This window comes from Trichosurus vulpecula, chromosome 6, assembly GCF_011100635.1.
Source record: "Trichosurus vulpecula isolate mTriVul1 chromosome 6, mTriVul1.pri, whole genome shotgun sequence".
NCBI classification, from domain to species: Eukaryota; Metazoa; Chordata; class Mammalia; order Diprotodontia; family Phalangeridae; genus Trichosurus; species Trichosurus vulpecula.
Genome location: NC_050578.1, coordinates 1,438,254 through 1,460,829, shown reverse-complemented (window position 1 = coordinate 1,460,829; position 22,576 = coordinate 1,438,254). Strand labels below are relative to the sequence as shown.

The window sequence follows — 22,576 nt, the reverse complement described above, 5'->3', positions numbered from 1 at the left end:
GTGGGATATGAACCCAGATCTTTCCACTGTCACATCCACGACTTGATTTATAACACCAACCGGCCACTCTCTGAGATGAGGACCAACTTTGTCTTAATTAAACAGTGCTCATCCTAATTATTTTGTGCTTTTTCTTCATATTGGTGTAGTCATTTGGTAGATTCTTTCATGGTCCTGCTCGCCTCACTTTCCATCTGTTCGTACAAGTCTTCTAACATTATTTGTGAACTCCTGAGATACATTGTTTCTAAGGACCCAATAATGTTACATTGTATCCCTGTACCTTCATTTGTTTGGTCACTCCCCAGTTGATGTGCATCTACCTCGTTTCCATTTTTCGTTTTTGTTATGGGGTATGTGCCAAGCATTGGGATCTCTGGATCAAAGAGAGTAAGGGAACAAAAGGAATAAACACTTATATGATGCCTGCTGTGTGCTGAGCTAAGTGCTCGCTCTCTCTCTATCTCATCTGACCTTCCCAACAACCCCACTTACAATTGAAGAAACTGAGGCAAGCAGCTATGAAGTGACTTGCCAAAATCATACAGTTAGGATGGGTTTGAGGCTGGATTTGAATTCAAGTCTTCCTGATTCCAGCCAGACCCAGTACACTATCCATTGTGCTATCAATTAAATCATTTTTAAAATTCATAATTCCAAATTGCTTTCCAGAATGGCTAGACTAATTCACGACTCTACCAATAATGTATTTGTGTCTTTGCCCTGCCATATTCTTTCCTTCTTGAATCATCTTTGCCAATCTGCTGGACATAAGCTACAATTGTAATTTTGTTTTGTTGTGTGTTTCTCTTCTTATTACTGATTTAGAGTAATCTTTTTATGGCTGTTAATAGTTTGTAGTTTCCCTGAAAACTTTCTTTTGACCTCTTATCCATTGGAGAGTGTCTCTTGGTCTCACATGTTTGTGCTAATTCCGTACATATCTTGCATGTCAAAACTTTATTAAGACAAGTCAAGAAGCATATGTTAAGCACCTAATGTGTGCCAGGCACTGTGCTAAGAACTGGGGATGCAAAGAAAGACAAAAACAATCTCTGCCTTCAAGGAACTCTCAATCTAATGGAGGAGAGGACATCCAAACAAGTAAGTCCAAACAAACGATTGTGCTGTTCCATCATTCAGTCATGGCTGACTCTTGGTGACCCCATGGACCACAACACACCAGGCCCTTCTATCCTCCACTATCTCTCAAAGTCTGTCCAAGCTCATGTTTGTAGTTTCCCCAATACAAACTACAGAGGGTCCAAATTGGAGACCTTTACAGAAGGCAGGCAAGAGTAGTGAAGAGGGCTGGGAGAGGCTTCTTCTTGAGGGGAGAATTTTAGCTGATGCTGGAAGGAAGCTAGAGAAACCAGGATATGGAAATGATACTTGATGAATTTTTTCCTCATTTGACAGCTTGCCCTCTTCACCCAGATGCACTGGTCTTTCCTCTGCATCTTTTCCAGTTCATCATTGAAATTCTAGAATTTAATTTTTATATGTTCTCTTCTCTTGTTTGCTAAGCAACTCTACCCCAAGCCACACCTGTGAAAGGTTCCTGATTTGAGTTTGTTCTAATTTTCTTTTGTTGATAGTATGACCCTTAATATTTGCATCGACTATCCATTTTGAGCATGTGTGGTGTAAGATGTTTGTCTATATCTAATTTTTGTCCAACTGCTTCCCAGTGTTTTCAGCAGGCCTTGTTGAATAAGGAATTTCTACCTTGGTGATTTATGATTTTGAGTTTAACCAACATGGTTTACTAAATTCAATGATTCTTCCTTATTTGGTCTGTTTCAGTGATTTGTTGTCTATTTTTAAACCAGTAACAAATAGCTTTGGTGATTGTTGCTTTATAATATAACCTGAGAACTGGAAATGTTACCTTCCTTTCTTCCTATGGTTTTTCATAATTTGTCATGAGATTCTAGATATACATTCCCTCTAGATGAATCTTGTTATTAATTTTTTAGGCCTAACCTTAAACCCTCAATAGTTTGGTATAGCATGAAATCGGTCAACTAATTTACATGGTATCATCATATTTCTTATATTAGTATATTACAACCATTAGCAAATTGATCCTTCTATTAAAAAATAATGTTTTATAATTATATACTTCGTATATAATTATATATATACTTCGTATATAATATATATATATATTCGTTTATAATTATATACTTGGTAAATTCATTTCCAGATATTTATGCATTTATAGTTATTTCAAATGAGATTTCCCTTTCAGTTTTCTCCTGAATTTTGCTATATCTCTGTAGAAATGTATTGAATGCTTATTGCCTGGATTTCAACATGTACGTGGAAGGAAACTCTATAAAGTGTGACCATCCATCTATCTTGGGCAGGTAGTGCAGATGGATAAGAGATGAAGCCTGGAGTTGGCCAAGAGGGGAGCTGACTGGACTGTCCCTAGGAATGGCAAAGCTCCTCTACCTACCATGAGCTTCATATGAAAGCAAATATTCTTTGATTTCATAGGAAGAGCCTACAAGTATTTCTGTACGGCGGTGTGACGTGTAATACAACTGCCTCCAAATAATCACACCCGGCAAAGAAGGGCAGGTGGTGGGCATGAGCAGGCTCTGCCGTATAGCTGTTGAGGAATTTTGGAGAGGGGGAGTCTGAGATTCCATCAGTCACCTATTATGAGAGGAGAAGATGAGTTGGTCATGTGGCGATAATGAAGAGTGACAGATAGATAACCAGAGTGTATGAGTGGTACCCACTTAGCAGTGGAAGAAAGGGAGAAGTACCTCTAGTACTTTGGGTGGACTCCCAATGGTGAACTTATTGGGTAGAGGGTGTGATGGAAGAGTCACACAGGCTGGGCAGGGCTGGATGGATTTCACTGGGCATCACTGAAGGGAACCTCTGTAGCAATGAGATCGTAAATCCATTGGAATATTGGGATATGTAGAAATGCTAGCAATTCTGTGGACTTCTTTTGTGTACTAATGATCTCAATTAGTTTCTTTGGTGATTCTTTGCAGTTTCCTCCATAAATCTTCATGTCATCAGCAAACAGGGATAATTGTTTCTTCTCTTAGACGATGTCATTACCTGTGATTTCTTTTGCTTCTCTCGTGGCTACCATTTGCTTTTCTAAAACTATGTCAAAGAATAGTGGGATCATCTGTGCTTTGCTCCTAGATTAGTTGGGGAAAGCTTCTAGCATTTTTCATTGGACATAATGCTACCTTTTAGTTTTAGATACTTAAAAAAATTATTAATGTGATAACCCCTACAGGCTCATTTGTTCAACTTGCTGCCACTGGCAGGTTATATCCCCAGAAGAAGGGGGGCTGCTGCTACAATTTTTGAGGTTCTAGGGGTAACCCTGTGGGTGGCCATTCTTATCAACCATAGCTCACAAACCCCAACCAACCCCCAGTGTGCTTCCTCATAACAACCAGCCAGGAAACCTAATATATTCTCTAGTAAAGATACTCATCTCAAGAGCAGTAGTTACACAGAATTTCCTCTAAAAATGGGACACACTCTCCCATAAAAACAACCAGAGTCTAGGAGGGAGGAAGAATGGCCATAAATTTAAAGTACAAAGGTGGTGTAGGGAAGACATATAGCCAAGGCAAGTCAAAGCAATAGAACTTCAGCATCTTGAAGTCTTTGCTTTCTGTGGACGGTCCTCATGACATTCGCTTGAAGGAGCAGTGGGCGATGGATAAATTACTGACTGTTTGGTTGGACTGGGTTTTTCGCAAGAAATTCTATCTCTGACAGACTGTCTACTCAGCTGGTTATATCCTTCTACAGTGGTACCTTAGCTGGGTAAGACCATCGGCTTACTGGCCTCTTCATGGCTGTCTGTGATGGCTCCTCCACAGGCTGTGCTGCCAGACTGGGCCTCTAGCTCAGTGGCTGCAGACAGATGAGCTTTTGGGCAGCGTGTACTGGGCAGGACCAGGCAATCTGCTCTGTTTCTACGCAGTAGCTGCTGGACAGGGTCTGGCAGGTCAGTAGCACTGCTACTAGACGAGGGCTGCCAGATGGCGGGAAGGATCAGCAGAAGCCTCAGATCTGGGGCTGTTTCTCACCTCAGGGCAGGAGATGGGATAGGGCATAATTCCCAATTTTATACATCTTTTCTGGCCCCAAACCCTCTTTTTTCAATCATCTGCCCCACCTTACCTTGAATGGAAGTAGTGGCAGCTAGGCGGTGCCATTGATGCATAGAGCGTTCCAAGGAGTCAGGAGTTCAAATCCAGCCTCAGATCTTTACTAGCTGTGTGACCCTGGGCAAGTCACTTAATCCCCATTTGCCTCGGTTTCTTCATCTGCAAAAGGGGAACATGATAGTGCTCTGCCACATACTAAGTGCTATATGAGTCTTAGCTGTTGTTGTTACTGTGATGATGATGATGATGATGATTTCTACTCAGCTCCTCCTACGGGAATCTGATGGAGGCGAGTGGCTAGAGACAAGTCCATTTGTCTTACTGGCTTCATCACATGCAGTTGAGGCATTCGAGCCTCAAGTCTTGCATATTTCGGCCTCAGTTTTACTTTTCAGAGTCTCTTCCATCCCTTCATATCTTCAGCTTTGGCTGAAATTGAACTGGGCACCTTCCCCCACCCATTACAAGACTGTCCGTCTCTGATTGCACTTGGCTTTTTAAAGCATAAATAGGAGTTACGCCTATTCAGAGGCTTTTCTGCTTCTCTTGATATGATCAGACAGTGGGTTTTTTTGGTTGGTATTGAATATGATTAATTCTGTTAATTGTTTTTCCAGTGTTGCTGCTTTGTGTTTTGAATGGAATTGATTATATTAATTGCTTTCCCAACGTTGAATTATTTTCTTATCCTTGGTCTAAATGCTACTTGATCTTAGTGAATAATGTGTGGCCTAGGTGCTTGCTGCCTTTTGAACAGAGTTTTATTTAACATGTTTGGATTAATGTCCATTAGTGAGATTGCTCCCTTTCCTTGCTCTAGCCTTCACTGCTTTAGGTATTAGGGTTATATTTGTCTTATAAATGGAGTCAGGGAGGCCATTTGCATTTTCATTTTTTTCCAGAATAATATCCATTCGTGATAAAAAGCTTGCTACTGTTCGCTTGCAAATGCATCTCAAACCAATGTTGCTTGTCTCTATTCCCACAGACTATTTCCTTTATATCTATTGTAATTTCATTTTTGGAGACTGGGTTATTTAAGATCTCTATTTCATGTTCCGGGAATTTGGGTATTTCATCTGAACTCCTGATTGCTGAGTCTTATGGCCTATTCTCAGTCCTCATCCTTCTGTAATATCAGAAATTGCAATCCAGCCTCTCATTGTAGGCATTCTCTCTTCTCTAGGTTTTCATGGAAATGCCTTCTGCTGTTCTCTTCTTAGTCGCATGGCTCCTCCTTCTCGGTCTCCTTTTCTGGACTGTCACCAATGCCACAACCACTCATCATGGGTATACACCAAAGATCTGTCTCAGGCCCTCTTCTGAGCCTTCCATCTCAGCTTTTTCTTTGAGTGACCCCATCACTTCCGTATTGCCCTTGGTTCCTCAGGCTCCCACCTGACATATTCAGTATCAACCCTAGTCATTTTTTCTCCACAACTCTTACATCTGTCTCTTCTCTGCTCACCCAGGCACCCCTCTTGCTCAGACCCCATCACCTCTTATTTAATCTCTTGTGATGGCTTCCAAATTTCCCATCCAAACTCAAGTGTCTCACCATTCCAATTCAATCTTCAATACTACCGCTAAAAGAATATTCCTTAAGCACTGATCTAGGCCATTTCATTCCCTACTCAATAAATTTCAATGGCTCCCTATTTCCTCTGGGATAAAATGTCACCTCCTTGGTTTGGTTTCAAGGACCTTTACAATCTGATCCCATTCTACCTATCAGTCCTTATTCCACATTATTGTCCTTTTCAGGCTCTACGATCTTACTTACTTGCTGATCTCCATCTGTGACACTCAGTGCCCAATCTCTGTACCTTGGCTGTGCCCCAGACCTAGAATGCACTCTTCCTTTCTCTCCAGCCCTTAGAATTATCAGTTTCCTTCAAGGCTCATTTTCTATATGAAGTCATTTCTAGTTTACCCTCCTGTTGCTAGTTTTTCTCTCCCCCTGTTATTTCCTGTCAATTTCTTATATAATTTGCATGTAACTAAATATATGCACATGTCTCCTGACTGGACTATGAGCTACTTATGATCAGGGCCAATGCCACTTTTCTCTTTGTGTCCTGACGATTTTCCCCAGTTCCCAATATACTTTCGCTGCTCAATGAATGCTTGCTGCCTGATGAATTGATTTTTAAAATTATCTATTTCTTTTATATTTAAAGAATTTTTCTGGAACAAAATATCAAAAATATCAAGGGAAGCAATGAAAAAATACGAAGGCTAGGGAGCTAGCAATACTAGATCTCAAAATATCCAACAAAGCAGGAATCATCCAACCATTTGGGTATGGGATAAGAAGCCAAGCACAGTAATACTGAGTTTGATAAACCCAAAGATCCCAGCTACAGCAGCAAGAACTTATGATTTGAGAAAAATGCTGAGAAAACAAGAAAGTATTCTGGCAGAAACTCGGCCTATGCCAACATCTCTTTTCTTTATTATGAACTGGACAAACATGACCATTTCCCTATCCAAAGAACACGGACAAGAATCTGGGAACTTTCAACAAGCAACACTGCCTTTGAATTTCAAATCGAACACATCGGTGCTAACACTTCCCTGCTCAGCCTTGGTGCTTTTAGAATTTCCTTCTGCTCTCCTTTGGGTTTTTTAAATGAGCCACTGCCAAGTCTTTTGCTTCCTCTTCCTTTTTCTTAGTATCATTATCACTATCCCTAAACCCCCAAACCACAAAAAGGTCCCTTCCTTGTAAGAAATAAATGTAGTCACACAAAACAAATCCACACATCGACCCCATCTGAAAGTGCATGGCTTATCCTACACCCCTAGTGCCCTATCTCTCTGTGAAGAGGTTAATAATGCGCTTCGTTATCAGTCTTCTGAAGTCACAATGAGTAACCCCATGGATCACATTTCTGAAGTCTCCAAATGTTGTAACCGTATCAATTATTCTCACATTTTTTCTCACTCCATTCCATATTATTTTGAACAAATCCTTCTGGATTGCTCTGAATCTTTTTTCCTTTCCCAATTTGTATGACATAAAAATATTCCATTATAATAAAACCTACTTCTTTCAACCATTTTCCAGCTGACAGTCATCCACTTTGCTTCAATTGACACTGTGCTAGTGTCAATCTTCTTTTTGGGCTTATGATTCTTTTCCCTCTTCCCTTGTGTGATGATAATGTGATGTCTTCTATTCAAGTTAATCGGTATTTACTCAGCTTATTATGATTTGATTGGTATCAGTGACTATATTAGTGAATTAAGTAGAGTAAGATCAAACTTGTTAGTTGTATATTGTTAATATTGTTAGGACCACCTCATCCATATTACTGGCATAGATACATTATATATCAATGGGGTTATTATTGGTTGTAAGATATATTTGTAGATGTTAGGAAAAAGCATATTATATAGAGAGAATTGAGTCAAATTTATAAGAACACAAGTCATTCACCAATTGATAATTGATCAGAGGATACGAACAGGCAGTTTTCAGATGAAGAAATCAAAGCTACCTAGAGTCATGTTAAAAAAGGTTCTAAATAACTATTGATTAGAGAAATGCCAATTAAAACACCTCTGAGGTACCACCTCACACCTGTTAGAAAAGGAAAATGATAAATATGGGAGTGGGTGTGGGAAAATTAGGACACTAGTGCACTGTTCGTGGAGTTGTGAACTGATCCATCCATTCTGGAGAACAGTTTGGAACTATGCCCAAAGGCCTATAAAACTGTGTGTACCCTTTGACCCAGAAATAACTCTACTAGGTCTGTATCCCAAAAGAGATTTAAAAAAGAAAAAGAAAAAGAAAAGATGCTAATTGTATAAGGGCATTTATAGCAGCTCTTTTTGTGGTGGCTAAGAATTGAAAATGGAGAGGAAGCCCATCAGTTGGGGAATAGCTGAACAAGTTGTAGCCTATGATTATAATGGAATACTATTGAGCTATTAAAAAATGATGAACAGGATGATGGTAGAAAAACCTGGAAAGACTTACAAGAACTGATGCAAAGTGAAGTGAATAGAACCAAGAGAACATCGTGTACAAAAACAGTGATACTGTACAATGATCAACTGCGAGCAACTTAGCTATTCTCAGCAATACAATGATCCAAGACAAGTCCAAAGGCTCAGGATGAAAATTGTTATTCACATCCAGAGACAGAACTGATGGAGACCAAATGCAGATCAAAGCATACTATTTTTGTTTCGCTTTTTTGGGCAAATATTTTTTGTCTATTTTTTCTTTCATGACAGGTTTAATATGAAAATATATTTTATATGATTGCATATACATGCCCATGGCTCATTATCACTACTGCTTGTTGCTCACTGCTTCCTTAATTTCTAGAATACTGTTCACCAAGACGAGAGATGTTCAATTTCTCAGGAAAACTGCTGCTGAGGTGCCAGGTAGAATGCCTTTTTCCTAGAAAAACCTGATAGAGTTTTAGTGACTCAAAAATCTGCTGACACAATGACTATGATTAATAACCCTCAGCTAATCACTCTAGGCTTCGATAGTGCAGTTTTGGTCTTATCTTGCTAAGGCCTCTACTGAGCTTCTTGGACACTTGCAGCTATGCTGCCCCCAACCCCACATCTTCCCAGCTTTCCTTTATGTATTATCCTCTCCCATTGGAATAGAAATCGCTCATCGTATCATCAGTACTTTGAACAGCACTTAGCACCCAGTAAACACTTACCTAGTTGGCTGGACTTTCCAATATTTTATACATTGTGTAGTTATCATGATTGTATTTTCTCTCTTCCTCCCTCTACTCTTTTATTGAGGGAGAGGAAGGATTTATAGAAAGATTAGTAATTTGTGTAGGTTTGTTTTATAGCCTATTTTATCAAACTTACTAAAAGTTTCAATTAATTTTAGTTAACTCTCTAGTTTTTCCAGGAAACCATCACATTATCTGTAAAAGGTGATGTTTTGTTTCCTCTTTGCCTTTCCTATTCCCTTGATTTCTTCTTCTCTCGTTGCTATAGCTAACATGTCTAGAACTATATCAGAGAATAGTGGTAGCAATGGCATTTCTGCTTTATCCTCAAAAGAGTTATTGGAAAAGCTTCGAGCTTTTCACCATTACAGAGAAAGTGAGATCTTGGTTTTAAATAGGTGCTATTTACCATATTGAGGAATGGTCTATTTATTCTTTTATGGTTTTCAATAAAAAACAAAAATAAAACAAAACAAAGAAGAAATAGGTACTGGATTTTGTCAAAATAATTTTTCTTCTTCTGCGTCTATTGGCATCACAGTGATTTTATTAATTTCGTATACATGTGGTCTATAATATTTACAGTTTTCCTAATATTGAGCCACCCTGAATTCCTGCATTTAATTCGATATTTTTCCATAAGGTGCCATTATAGATCTTGAGCTACAGTTTTTTCTTCTTTCCTTTAATATCTCCATGATTTAGATCATAGTTTTCTCAATGAATGAATTTGGAGGATTCCTTCTTTCCTTTGTGTAGGGAAAGCAAATGATTTATGTGATATTGGTATTAATGTGGCCAAAGGTTTGACAGAATTCACCGATAAGTCCATCTGTAATTATACCCTCTTTTCTACTTTGGAGGAACCCTTTGGAGTTCCTTTATGGTTTGTTCAATTTATTTTCCTTTGGGTTATTCAAGCAACCTACTCCTCAGTCTATTTATCTAAGCATTTTATATTTTTGTGAATATTCACTCATTCCATTTATTTTTATCAGTTTATTGGCATATAATTTGGCAAAACAATTTCTTCTTTATTTTTGTGAATCCTCTTTTTTTTCATTTTTGATGGTGATAATTTGGTTTTTCTTTTTGACTTATCTACTCTTTTTCTAAAAATCCAGCTCTTAGTTTTATTTTTTAACTCAATGTTTTATGTTGTGTGTTTGTGTGAGTTTCCATTATGTTTATATCTTCTCTGATGCACAGAATTTCTAATTTTGTGTTTAATTAGGTTATTTGTGTTTGTTGAGCTTCTATGCTTTTAGTTGCATACCCAATTCATTGGTCTATTCTTAAAAATGTTTAGATATATAACTATTCCCTAAAGAATGAATTCCCTTGCCTGTCCCCCAAAAGCTTCATTACATTGCCTTATTTTTGTTGTTTTCTTGGATGATTTATCTGTAGTTTCAATGATTTGTTCTTTGATCCACAGATGCTGTAGGATCAAAACACACGTATCTTACTTCTGTTGCAGCACATACATTTGGGGCTGGGCTGCGATTTATCCTCAGCTTCTTCAATTGCAGGATAGGTGGTCTGTCTAGCAATGAGTTTCTGTCCAGAGAAAACCCTGGGGCAGAAAGCTGGCCCCAGTTGGATTTCCAGTCTTCTTTCCATCCATCATGGACATTCTTTCTCTTCTAGCCTGTGGCTCTCATCATCTTCCCTCTCTCCTATTTTACTTACATCTTCCCTCACCCAGACAGAGTCTCTGGTGGGCTTGCAGGGAGGGTTAGGCTATCCATTGGTTATCTCTTGCTCTTTAGAGAATGTCCTTTATTAGAATATAAGCTCCTCATGGTCAAGGCCTGTTTTGATTGTATTTGTAAGTTGCTTTGACCAGCCAGTTCCATAGAGACTCCCCAACCATCTAGAAATGCATTTGCCATGTGGCACCTAGGGAGCTTCCTTGGCCTTGAGCACCATTTTTAAAGGGGAGGGCAGGTGTCAGAGGTGCAGGACATTAGGCACACTTAACATGGAAGAGAACAGTCAGCCCCACTCATAGCATCATAGCCTCAGTGCTTGAAGGGGCCTCAGGGGTTAGCTAGTCCAATAGTCAGTAAGTACGTTATCCAACACCTATGTATGCACCAGCATGTAGTACGGTACCTGGCACATAGTGGGTGTCTAATAACAAATGCTTTTCCATTCATTCATTCACATGTGATTGGGCCATCTTTTCCTCTGATGGCAACCTTTGCATCATTTCTCCTGTCAAGGGGTTGGGATTGACTAATTAGAAATGGTAGTAGATCCCATTGAGAGCTCCTTGAGGATGGGGATCATTTTTACTCTTCTTTGTATCCTCAGTACTTAGCACAGTGCTTGGCACATAGTAGGGTTGATCATAGTAGGATGATCTATGAGTGTCTCATTTCATTTCAATCAGAAACCTCAATCACCAGATTGGCCTGAGTCAGAACTAGCTTCCCAGGCACAACCAAGTTTATTTTCAGATCAGTGAAGACTTGACAGGAAGCAAGGAGGCAAAGAAATGTGTCAGTCACATTGAGAAAGCTTGGATGTCAGCACACTGCTCATGGAGTGCCTGGATGTTTGGTCATGAAGGAGGAAAGGGGAGAAGCCCATAGAAAGCAGGGTTTCGGTTTTGTCTGAGCCAGTAGCTGGGGGCAAGGAGAGATTTCTGGATGTAAAGCTTTGAAAACTGGGGCTTGGGTCCCTACTCTGCTACTGACAACTTGCATGGCCTTATACAAGGCTCTCCCTCAGATTGGGTCTTGGTTTTCATGTCTTAGTGATGGAAGTATTGGAGTTTTCCTTTCAAGTTCTCATTCCTATGATCCCAGACCTGCCATCTCTGAAAACAGTCTCCCTTCCAGATGAGTATTTTTAGGTTTAAAAATTGGTGAATGAGGGGTTATCTAGGAAAAGGAGATGCCTGGCCAGAAGATTTATATTGGCTATTTCTGCCCCTCAATCTCACCAGAGATCTTTCTCTTTGTCAGAAAAGAGATCTGAAAGCAATGTTTCTGTGAGAAATAACAAGTCTTCTTTTGATTTCATCAACAAATGATTATAGGAAGTGAAAATAACTCACAAAAGTTGAACAAGTGGGAACTTCACAACCACTTATGAAAATAAGGAATGACAGGAAATTGGCAAAGTCAAGCTGACTATTTTTCATCCAAATCAGAGTTGAAGGGGCTGGAGTGTGGCAGATAAAGGACTGATATTTTGACTTGGGTTTCAGTTCCCAGAGCTGACTACCCACACTGTTAAATCTTTCAAAAGTGCTCGTTTCCTTATTTCAATGAGAGAACATGAGAAATAGTCAGAAGATCCCAGGGTTACTTGAAATTTAGCCATCGCAAGGTTTAACCATTTTCCATTCAACGTGTGATCCACTTGAAGGCTCACTTGGAGTCAGAACATCTGGGATGGAATTCTGTTGGTACTGAACCTCTAAGGGCCTAGTTTTGTCATTTGTGAAGAGAGAGAGAGAGAGAGAGAGAGAGAGAGAGAGAGAGAGAGAGAGAGAGAGAGAGAGAGAGAGAGAGAGAGAGAGAGCTCCAGACACAATGATCTCTAAGGTTTCTGCCCAGTCCCAACATCTGAGGATTTGGAATTTTTAAAAAATATTATTTGGTTACTTCGAAGGCAATGGAGCAATATATGATGTGTTTTAAAAAAAAAGTTACGACATATTGTTCACAGTGACTTAGGGGCAAGAAGAGCAGCATCAGGGGAGGGAGAGCTGGAGAAGGAGGTGGGGGAGGGGGAGTGGGGATGGAGAAGTAGATACCCCAAATGCTGCCCTAGAATCTACCAGCTGTTAGAAGTTGTAGACAACATCTGTGCAACTCAGATTATGAGGGAAACATTTTGCTGGGGAAAACATAAACCCTTTTCAATAAGTTGTTCTGATAAAGGCCTCATTTCTAAGACATATAAGGAACTGATTCAAATAGATAAAACTAAGAGCCATTCCCCAATTGATAAGTGGGTCAAAGAATTTGAATGGGTGGTTTTCAGAGAAAGAAATGTAAGCTATTAATAGACATGTAGACAATGCTTCAGATCACTACTAACAAGAGAAATTAACACTAAAATAACTCCAAAGTTCCATCTCACACCCATTGGATTGGCAAAGATGACAAAAACAAAAAATGGCCAAGCTGGAGCGGTGGTGGGGAAATGGACACATTGATGCACTCCTTGTTGGTGGGGCTGGGAATGGGTCCAACCATTCTGGGAAGCAATGTGGATCTGCATCCAAATGTCCCAAAACTGTCCTTACTCTTTGATCAGCAATGACACTACTAGGCCTAGGTGTCTAGAGAATTCTAGGAAAAAAGAAAAGAACCCAAGTGCACACAGTATTTATAACAGGTTTTTGTTTGGTTTTGTTGCTGTTTTCAGTAGCAAGGAACTAGAAACAAAGAGGGAGCCCATAAGATGGGGGATGGAATAAATGATGGTGTCTGGATGTAATGGAATAGAAAGAAGGAATCATAAAAGGGACAGCTTTGTAGAAACCTGGGAATGGTTGCAGAATAAAGTGAGCAGAACCAAGAGAACAGTTTACAGAAGGATAGCATTGCAAAGTCAAGCAACATTGAAAGACACAGAGATTCTAGTTTATTGTTAGTATGAATTATCTATGAAGATTATTATAATGTGAATTATTATCAGCTTGATCTGCATGAGGAAAGGGGATGTAACCATTCTTCTTTTTGAAACCTTAGGGACTTCTCACTGCCTAGGCCAAAGAGTATATATCCCTGATGCTGACATTCAGGGCCCTCTGACATCTGACACCAACCTACTCATGCAGCAGTCTTATAACATAAAATTCCACATTAAGTCATTCACATTCCAAGCCCAAGGGATGACCCTCAATATAAGATGGAGAAGGCCTGGTTAGTTTGGAAGAGACCTGGCGATTTATCAGCCTGGGACATTACAGCCCTCAAGCAAATCTGATCTTGGGTTACCTTAAGAAAGGCATAGCTTCTAGAGACTGGGAGGTGAGAGTATCCATGTATTCCACTCTCAATATGATGTGGAGCATTGTGTTAAGGGCTGGGTTCCACAGTTGAAGAGACTGGAGTGGTGTGTCCAAGATGGCAAAGTAGAAGTGGGGACCTGCTTGAGCTCTCCCCCAACTCTCAAATTCTGTGATCTCCCATTCTTGTCCTTCTCTCTACCTTCACTGTACCTTTGAGCACACTATCCCTCTTACCTGAAAGATTGACCACCCACTGAACTCCATAGGTGGAGGTGTTCTCTCCTTCAAACATCTGGTAGCATTTTCTTTGGACTCCTCCTTTGTCTTTAGGACAGACATGCATCTATCAGTCATTTTTGTCCTTCTTACTCCCCACCAACCAATTGCCAACATCACAAGAGCATCATTGTTCTTCCTTCCTTCCTTGGAAAGCCTAGGACCTCCCATACATCAGGCACTTAATGAATGCATGTTGAATCAATGAATGAATGGATGAATGAATGAATGGAGCACATTTGGTTCTTAATCCAAAAGGTTATTTTCCGTTCCATTGTTGGTTTAAATCAGTGCTTTTAAACTCAAATAGAAATGGGAGCCACTAAGCCATACATAAGGAGGTCACAGATTGACCTAGAAAGTCATAAATTAACATCATCTGTGTTTTATTTTGAATTTTTAGTTCAGTATTTCCCAATTACATTTTCATCTTATTCAGGTCATATTGGACAGTGTTATTAGCCATATTTTATTTGGGATACATGTTTGACACCTCTGGTTTAAATGCTCTGTTTTATTATTTTTTTGTTATTAATGTTAACAATTACCAAAAATCCTTTCCTTGTAGCAAATAAATATAATCAAGCAACAAATGGAGATAGCAAACATGTCTGAGAACCTAGGGGTGTCTATCTGCCCATCCCCCAAGAAATGGGTGAATATTCTGTCTTCTTACAAGTGTGGGACAATTATACCTCCTCCACCCCCACTAAGGGGGTTATAAGTCCATAAGGACAAAATTTTATTATATTTTCTTTAATGTAGAAAATAAAACTGCCTTTTACCATAAATATAACAGTTGGCTAGGAGAATGAATATGCTTAATTCCAGCACATTAATTTTTAGATTTTACAACCCATTAAAACTGAATCATAATTATAAATCATAATTTAACATTTTATACCAAAATAACTCTGAGGTGGCTTGCTCTGTAAATATTTTGTTCATGTTGCATATGGAAATACACTTTTCACCTTTTTTTTTTGGCAGTCATGGAAAAGTGGGCTAGACTTCCCAAAGAACAGGAAGAGAATCATCCTTTGGAGGATTGTTTTGATTCAGTGCAATTTGATGCTAGGACCATGACGGCAAAGCTTCCAGAAAGTGAGTCAAGTTTAACGAAATGGAGCCTTGAGCATGCCCAGCTTCTGAGATTTCCATGGCCTGAGCCTTGGCCCCATCATCCCTGCCCCTTCCACAAGAAGCTCACCACCCCTGCTTTGAATGAAACTTTCAGCCCTATGTGAACAATGGCTGAGCTTGCTTCCATGCTGACTTTCTTTGGTTCTAGAGTTGCCTTTTATTTAAGGAATGTATTTGGAGAAAATGATAACATGAAATCGTTTTAAATATTGTGTGTGATCTTTCTGGGCCACATAACCAATTTTCTGTATTGTGCATCTTTTTAAATAGATCTTCCTGTTGTCTTTGGTTTGCAAGAAAAGCTGAAGTCACACAAAATTGCACTGGTTGTGCTTTATCTCCTTGTGTTTGGGGTTCTGATCCCAATCACTGCATTTGTTTCAGGTAAAGTATTCATGAGAGCAACGATTTAGTAACACAGACTCCAGGAAACCAAGCCAAGTTGGCTTTGTTAGTTTTCCTGCCACTGTCTCTCTATGCTTGGACAGGTCTCATTTGTCATTTCATGTGTATGTGTGGACATGTGTTTTATGTGTGCATGTGTGTGTGTGTTTATGTGAAACTCTCAGTCCATGGGAGTCATGGTAGCTATGCCACTTCAGTTGTTTCTGGCCACATCTAGACAAAGTGTCTTCAGTGTCTGGTTGTGTGCTCCTTCCACCCTCTCAGAAGTACAAATAGGAAGGTCAGAGGAAAGAAAAGAAGGAGTATAGATAGCATCCCTTTATCCAAACATATGACTTCTGCCTCATTGGTGGAGGAAAACAAACCAGACTTCACTGGATCCCTGGTGAAGGGAACAACTTGGCTGGTTGTCTCTGTCTCTCTGTCTGACTCGCTGTTTCTTTGTTCCTGTCTCCCTCCATCTTTGTCTCTCTCCCTCTCCTCAATCTCTGTGCTTCTCTTTTAGCTCTGTGTGTCTCAGTATGATTATTTCTATGTCTTTGTCTTTGTTTCTGTCTCTCTGTGTCTGTCTGTCTCCATCCCCCCTTCTGTCTCTGTTCTGCCTCTATCTCTTCTCTGTCTATGTCTCTTGTGTCTCCACCTCTCTGTCTCTGTCTCTCTGTCTCTGTCTGTCTCTGTCTCTCTCTCTCTCTCTCTCTCTCTCTCTCTCTCTCTCTCTCTCTCTCTCGTCTCTGTCCTCCTCCCTCCCTCCCCCTTCCTCTCTCAGAAGCTCACATTGGCATCTGAGTCTTACAGAACTGCCCATATCACTATCTGCTAAAAGCAAAACAAAGCAAATGAGCAAACCAAAAGCCACCAAGTGGCCGCCTGTTGTCTGTAGGAAATCAAATAAAAGCTTCTCTCTGGTATTTCAGCTCCTTCTACTCTAGCTCCAATCCACTTATCTGGGCTCCTTGTTGGCCCTCATGTGGGTGTGGAGAGAAATTTGAGTTAGGAAATCAATTTGGGAAGTTATCGGAGGGAGAGTCTTGGTGAGAGCTGCTCAGGGCTGGAACTAGGGTGGGGACCACTAGAGTGGAGAGAAGTGGAGATGGCGAAGAGATTTTGTGGATGTCAAATCACAAGATCTGTCAAGGTTTGGGAAAGAGTCCAGAACTACCCCAAAATGGCAAACCTCAATAACTATGAAGACCATGGGCCCCAAAGGTTTCCATAGCCTAGAACTTTGAGTGAGATTAAGTAAGATAGAATTTAATCATGATGAATGTAAAGACTCAGCTTCAAAGTTTGTTTCTTTGGTTTTCTTGTCACCTTTACAAATCCAATATGTAGGAAGACTGGTGAGACAGGAATCTGTCTGGAAGTTATTGGGTCAGGGTGTTAATCACAGTGCATTTATTTTGTATATATACTATATGTACTTAAAACTACTTGACAGTAATGGTAAGCAAGGTAAAATGAGTGGTTAAACCTCCCCAAGTCAAAGGACTTGTCTGAAAGTGCCCAAAGAACTGAATCTTCCATCCATCCATCCATCCATCCATCCATCCATCCATCCATCCACCCAACCATCCATCCATCTATCCATCCATCCACCCACAAATCTACCCATCTACCCATCTACACATCCACCCACCCACCCACCCATACATCCACCCACAAATATTTTACAAATACTTACCATGATCCGGGTTTTATGTGGGTGAAACCTAACTGGTAACTCAGTTCCCTTCCCTTCCCATATGAGTGGCTTCCTTTCCAAACTCTATTTGCTGCCCCCCAAATGACTGCCCCTCAGTGTCCCTGCACATTTTATCAGTCTTGTGCTTTTGCAGCTTACGTTATTTTGGTTGGAAATTTTTTCATTATGAATATCTGGGTCTCAGACTATTTTATTCAGTTTGCAAAAGTCCAATATCACTGTGCCTACATTTCCATAATGGCTTCAGATCTTAGGTCCAGAACTTTTCAACTGAACCAAATATTTCATTTTATAAATAGAGAATGCTTTTTCTCCCCTTCATGAGCCATGCATCAAATATGACAAACAGATTGAGTTTATGCTAGCCAACATTTGTGTCATTTGTTAAAACCTTCAAAACAAAAATCTGCATTTAGAACAAAGGCTGACACCACCTGAGCCAGGGGGAGCAGTGAGTCTAAAGTGTATGATAACTGGAGACATTCAATTTCTTCCCTAGAGAGACAAGAAGGAAAGGAGAGGCAAGAAGAGACAGGAGGGGAAGGAAAGATAAAGAGAAGGAGGGACAGAAAGAGAGGAAAGAAGGGAGGGAGAGAGAGGAAGGAGAAGAGGCACCAAGGAAGGGAGGAGAAGGGGAGAGAGAAAAAGAGGTGGCAGACAAGAGGAGAGCAACAAAGATATACACACACATGGAGTGGGTGGGGAGACAGAGAAAGAAAGAAGAGAGAGAAGGGACAGAGACAGATAGCAAGGGGGTAGAGGGAAGGGGGAGGGAGGGAGGGAGGAAGCATGGGAGAGACAGAGACATAGGGAGAGACAGACAAAGAGACACAGAGAGATATAGAAAGGGGTGGGGAGACAGAGACAGAAAGGCAGAGAGGGAGAAAGAAAGATGGAAAGAGACACACACAGAGACAAAGAGACAGAGACTGAGAGAGGCAGGGAAGAAAGAAGAAACATATTAAAAACAGAGAGGAAGAGACAGAGATATATAGAGAGAAAGGCTGTAGAGAAAGGGAGGGGGGCACTGAGGGAGGAAGAGAAAGAGGAGAGAAAGAAAGAAGTGGAAGACAAGAGGAGAGAGACAGAGGCATAAGGAAAGAGAGACAGCAGCAAAGAGAAGGAGAGAGAGGAGGGAGGTGAGCAACAGAGAAGGGAGAGACAGACATAGAGGGAGGAAGAGGAGGAGGAGGAGAGAGAGAGACACAGAGACAGAGAGACAGACAGAGAGACATAGAGACAGAGAGACTAAGAGAAAGACAAAGACAGACAGGGAGCAGGAGATGGAGATGGATAGAGTAAAGATGTGAAGGGGGGAGGTAGAAACAAAGTGAGACAGAGGACAGAGACACAGAGAAGGACAGAGACAAAGAGAAACAGAGTAGGCAGGAGGGAGAAAGGGAAAGACAGAGACAGAGAGGAAGAGAGGAAAAGGGGAGAGAGAGACTGAAACAGAAAGGTGGGGGCAAAGGGAGAGACAGAGAGAGGGAGGAAGAGACAGAGAGACAGAAAGAGGTATGTGTATATAAGAATCTGTGTCAGCTCTGAATTCATTTTCCCTGTGTACAATGGCTTCTTCCTTCTGCCTACTTGCCTGTTTCCTTGTCTGCTCCCCACAAACAGAAGCTGAAGAGGGAGCCAGGCTCAGGGAGTCTGGGTGCTGTTCATCCAGTGGGTCAGTCTCTCTGCCCCCTTCAGGAGTGACCAAAGGTTCCATTCTTATCTATTAACATGCTGCACCCTCCCTTTAGCATGTGAGCTCCTTCAGGTCAAGAACTGTTCTATTTTTGTATTTGTGTCTCAAACATTGAGTCCAAATCCTGGCACATCAGGAGTGCTAAAAAAAACATTGACTGACTGATTCCAAACATCTACAATTAAGTGACCTTAATTGACTTCTTCTACCTATGTACCTAATGATATGAGGAGTGCCCATTGTCATTTTCCTGGACTCCACAGGGCAGGTCCTGAGATGCAGAGAGCAGAATACAAATTCTGGGTCAGAATTCCCATGGAAAGAAAAGCAGCAGGAAGATGAGGTGAGATTGAGGAAAATGGTGCCTGGCTACAATGAGACTTTGGAGAAGGAGATTCAACAGAACTCTGATTTAGAAGCAAATCTGCAGTCTCATCTTTTCCAGAACCTCAGCATGAAGACTGAGCAGAAATTTGAGGACCTCCTCCTTCAGGTCAACTCCATCATGTCTGCTGTCTACACTCAAAGAGGAGTGATAGATGCTGTCACTAACTCTTTAGCAAACCTGAACACCACATTATTTGAAATTCAGCTCGACATAGAGAGCTGGAAAAGCACCTGTCAAGGGAACATCCGCAAACAGCAGGAGGTAAGTGTTTGTACACTAAAGGTCACATTGAAGAAGGACGGTCTACTTCTGGATGGGAACTGGGTCTCCAGAGTCAGGTCAGGTTAGCTACAAAAAGCCCTACAAATCAATGGCTCAAAAGTTGCCTTCCTCCACATCAGGTCTGCTCACTCAGTCAGCTATTTGGATGCTCAGAGGGCTTGCTCACACTGCCCAAATAAGACCAGGGGGAAAAGATAATCATACAAACACCACCAAATTGACTAGAATCTCATAGCATTTCAGAGGAAGATTATATAGGTCAGTCTCTTTCTACGTCTTTAAGGAATTACATTGCAAGTGATTCCTTCACTGGAGTCTCACAAATAATGTCTCATCATGACTTAGAAGTGACCCTGCGTTCTTCAATAATGTGCTGACACTGTGGAAGTTCTGTGATATCCTGCCAAACTGGAAAGGCTTTGGGTACATGCCTGGTAACGGATCAGATATATCTGACTCGGAGCTCAGGGTAAGGAGCTCACCCCCAGCTGGGTAAAAGGAGGAGGATTGGATGTCTTCAGTTTCAATTATGCTCTACAATTATCAGCTGAATTAGAGGAGTTATGGTCTGATTCAGCAGTGGAAGGAGTGCTAGTATTGAGAAATCACATGTAGAAGGACAGAAAAATACACATATGGGCAACACTTTGTTGAATAGATGTGTGTGTGTTAGAAGTATATTATGTTATACTAAGGGTAGCTAGGTGGTACTGCAGTGAACAGAGTGCCAGGAGTAGAGGGAGGGAGCCCCAACTTTCTGAGTTCAAATCTGACCTCAGACACTCCTAGCTGAGTGACCCTGGGAAAGTCATTTAGACTATTTTCCTCAGTTTCCTCATCTGTAAAATGAGTTGGAGAAAGAAATGGCAAATCTCTCCAGTATCTCTGTCAAGAGATCACAAATGGGGTCATGAAGAGTCAGACATCACTGGAAAATGACTAAACAACAACAAATGTTATACTACTGTCTTTTGTTGGTTTTCAGTCATTTCAGTCAATTCTTAAGAATTCTGGGTTACTTATGTATTCTATTTCCTCTTCTGTTAATCTAAGTAATCAACATTTTTGTAAATATTCATCCATTTCACCTAGATCATCAGTTTTATTGGCATGTAATTGGGCAAAACAACTCTTAATAATTGTTTCAATTTCCTCATCCTTGGTGTTGCATTCCAGACTTTTTATTTTATTTTATTTTTTACATTTTTTGAGGGGGCAAGGCAGGGCAATTGGGGTTAAGTGACTCACCCAAGGTCACACGGCTAGTAAGTGTGTCAAGTGTCTGAGGCCGGATTTGAACTCAGGTCCTCCTGACTCCAGGGCCGGTGCTCTACTCACTGCACCACCTAGCTGCCCCGAGACTTATTATTTTTGATAATGGAAATTTGGTTTTCTTCTTTCTTTTTAAAATCAAATTAACCAATGGTTTATCTACTTTATTTTTTCATAAAACCAGTTCTTAGTTTTAATTATTAGTTCAATGTTTTGGGTTTTTTTTTTAATTTGAAATTTTACTGATCTCTCTTTTGATTTTCCTTTGGTGTTTAATGGGGAATGTTAAGTTTGTTCTTTTTTCTAGTTTTTAAAAATTGTATACCCAATTAATTGATCTGCTCTTTCTCTTTATTTATTGATGTATTTATACCTTTATTTATACCTCTAGAGGTATAAATTTTTCTTTAACTACTCCTTTGGCCGCATTCTACAAATTTTGGTACGATGGCTCATTCTCTTTAACAAAATTATTGTTTCTATGATTTATTCTTTGACTCGCTCATTCTCTAGGATTAGATTAATTTCCAGTTAATTTTTAATCAATGCATCTACTATTCATTATTGAATGTAATTTTTATTGTGTTATGGTTTGAAAAGGATGCATTTAATATTTCTGCTTTTCTGCATTTGTTCTTGAGGTTTTCATGCCCTGATACATGGCCAATTTTTGTGAAGGTGCCATGTACAGCTGAACAAAGGGTATACAGTACTCTTTTCTGTTCCCATTCAGTTTTCTCCAAGAGGCTATGATACTTAACTTTTATAAAATTTGATTAATCTCCTTAACTTCTTTCTTATTTTCTGGTTAGATTTATCTAGTTCTGAGAGGGGGGAAATTGATGTCCCCAAATGGCATAGTTTTGCTATTTCCTCATGTAACTCATTTAGCTTCCACTTTAAGAATTGGGATACTCTGCCATTTGGTACAAACATGTTTAGGATCGATATCATTTCATTGTCTATGATACCTTGCCCTGATTATTTCTTTTAATTAGGTCTATTTTTGTTTTGTCTGAGATCATGATTGCTATCTCTGCCTTGTTTACTTCAGGTGAAGCGTAATAGATTCTGTTACAACTCCTTTTCACAACTTTCCATGTGTATGTCTTTCTGTTTCAAGTGTGTTTCTTGTAAACGACATATTGTTGGATTCTGGTTTTTAATTCATTCTGCACTCCACTTTCGTTTTATGTATGAGTTCATCTCATTCACATTCAAAGTTTTGATTACTAACTGTATATTTCCCTCCATCCTGTTTTCTTCTGTTTATCCTTCATTCTTTTTTGTTTTTATCCCATCCCTCCTCCAAAGTCTGTCTTGCTTCTGACCACTGATTCCATTAATCTGCCCTTCCCTTTTATCACCTTTTATCCCCTTCCCCTCCTACTTCCGGGTAGTATAAGAGAGATTTCTATACCCAACTGTGTGTAAGTTTATATGTGTGTCTATATGTGTGAGTATACTTTTTCCTCTTTGAACCAATTTCTGTGAGTGAGGTTTAAGCCTTGCCCAAGCTCCCATTTCCCCTCTTCTGTAAAAGCTCTTCC

The 22,576-nt window shown here is 40.1% G+C and overlaps 1 protein-coding gene across 3 annotated transcripts in view; it reads left to right on the top strand.

Moving 5' to 3' along the window:
• MSR1 (macrophage scavenger receptor 1) overlaps positions 1-22,576 on the top strand; it is a 76,013-nt gene that overhangs the window by 5,911 nt on the left and 47,526 nt on the right. For all 3 annotated transcript variants that reach the window (XM_036764709.1, XM_036764707.1, XM_036764708.1), the window contains 3 exons: positions 15,129-15,242; positions 15,552-15,665; positions 19,348-19,733. In XM_036764709.1, the coding sequence (XP_036620604.1) occupies positions 15,131-15,242; positions 15,552-15,665; positions 19,348-19,733 (612 nt within the window). In that variant the 5' untranslated portion in view covers positions 15,129-15,130. The remainder of the gene's footprint in view (positions 1-15,128; positions 15,243-15,551; positions 15,666-19,347; positions 19,734-22,576) is intronic.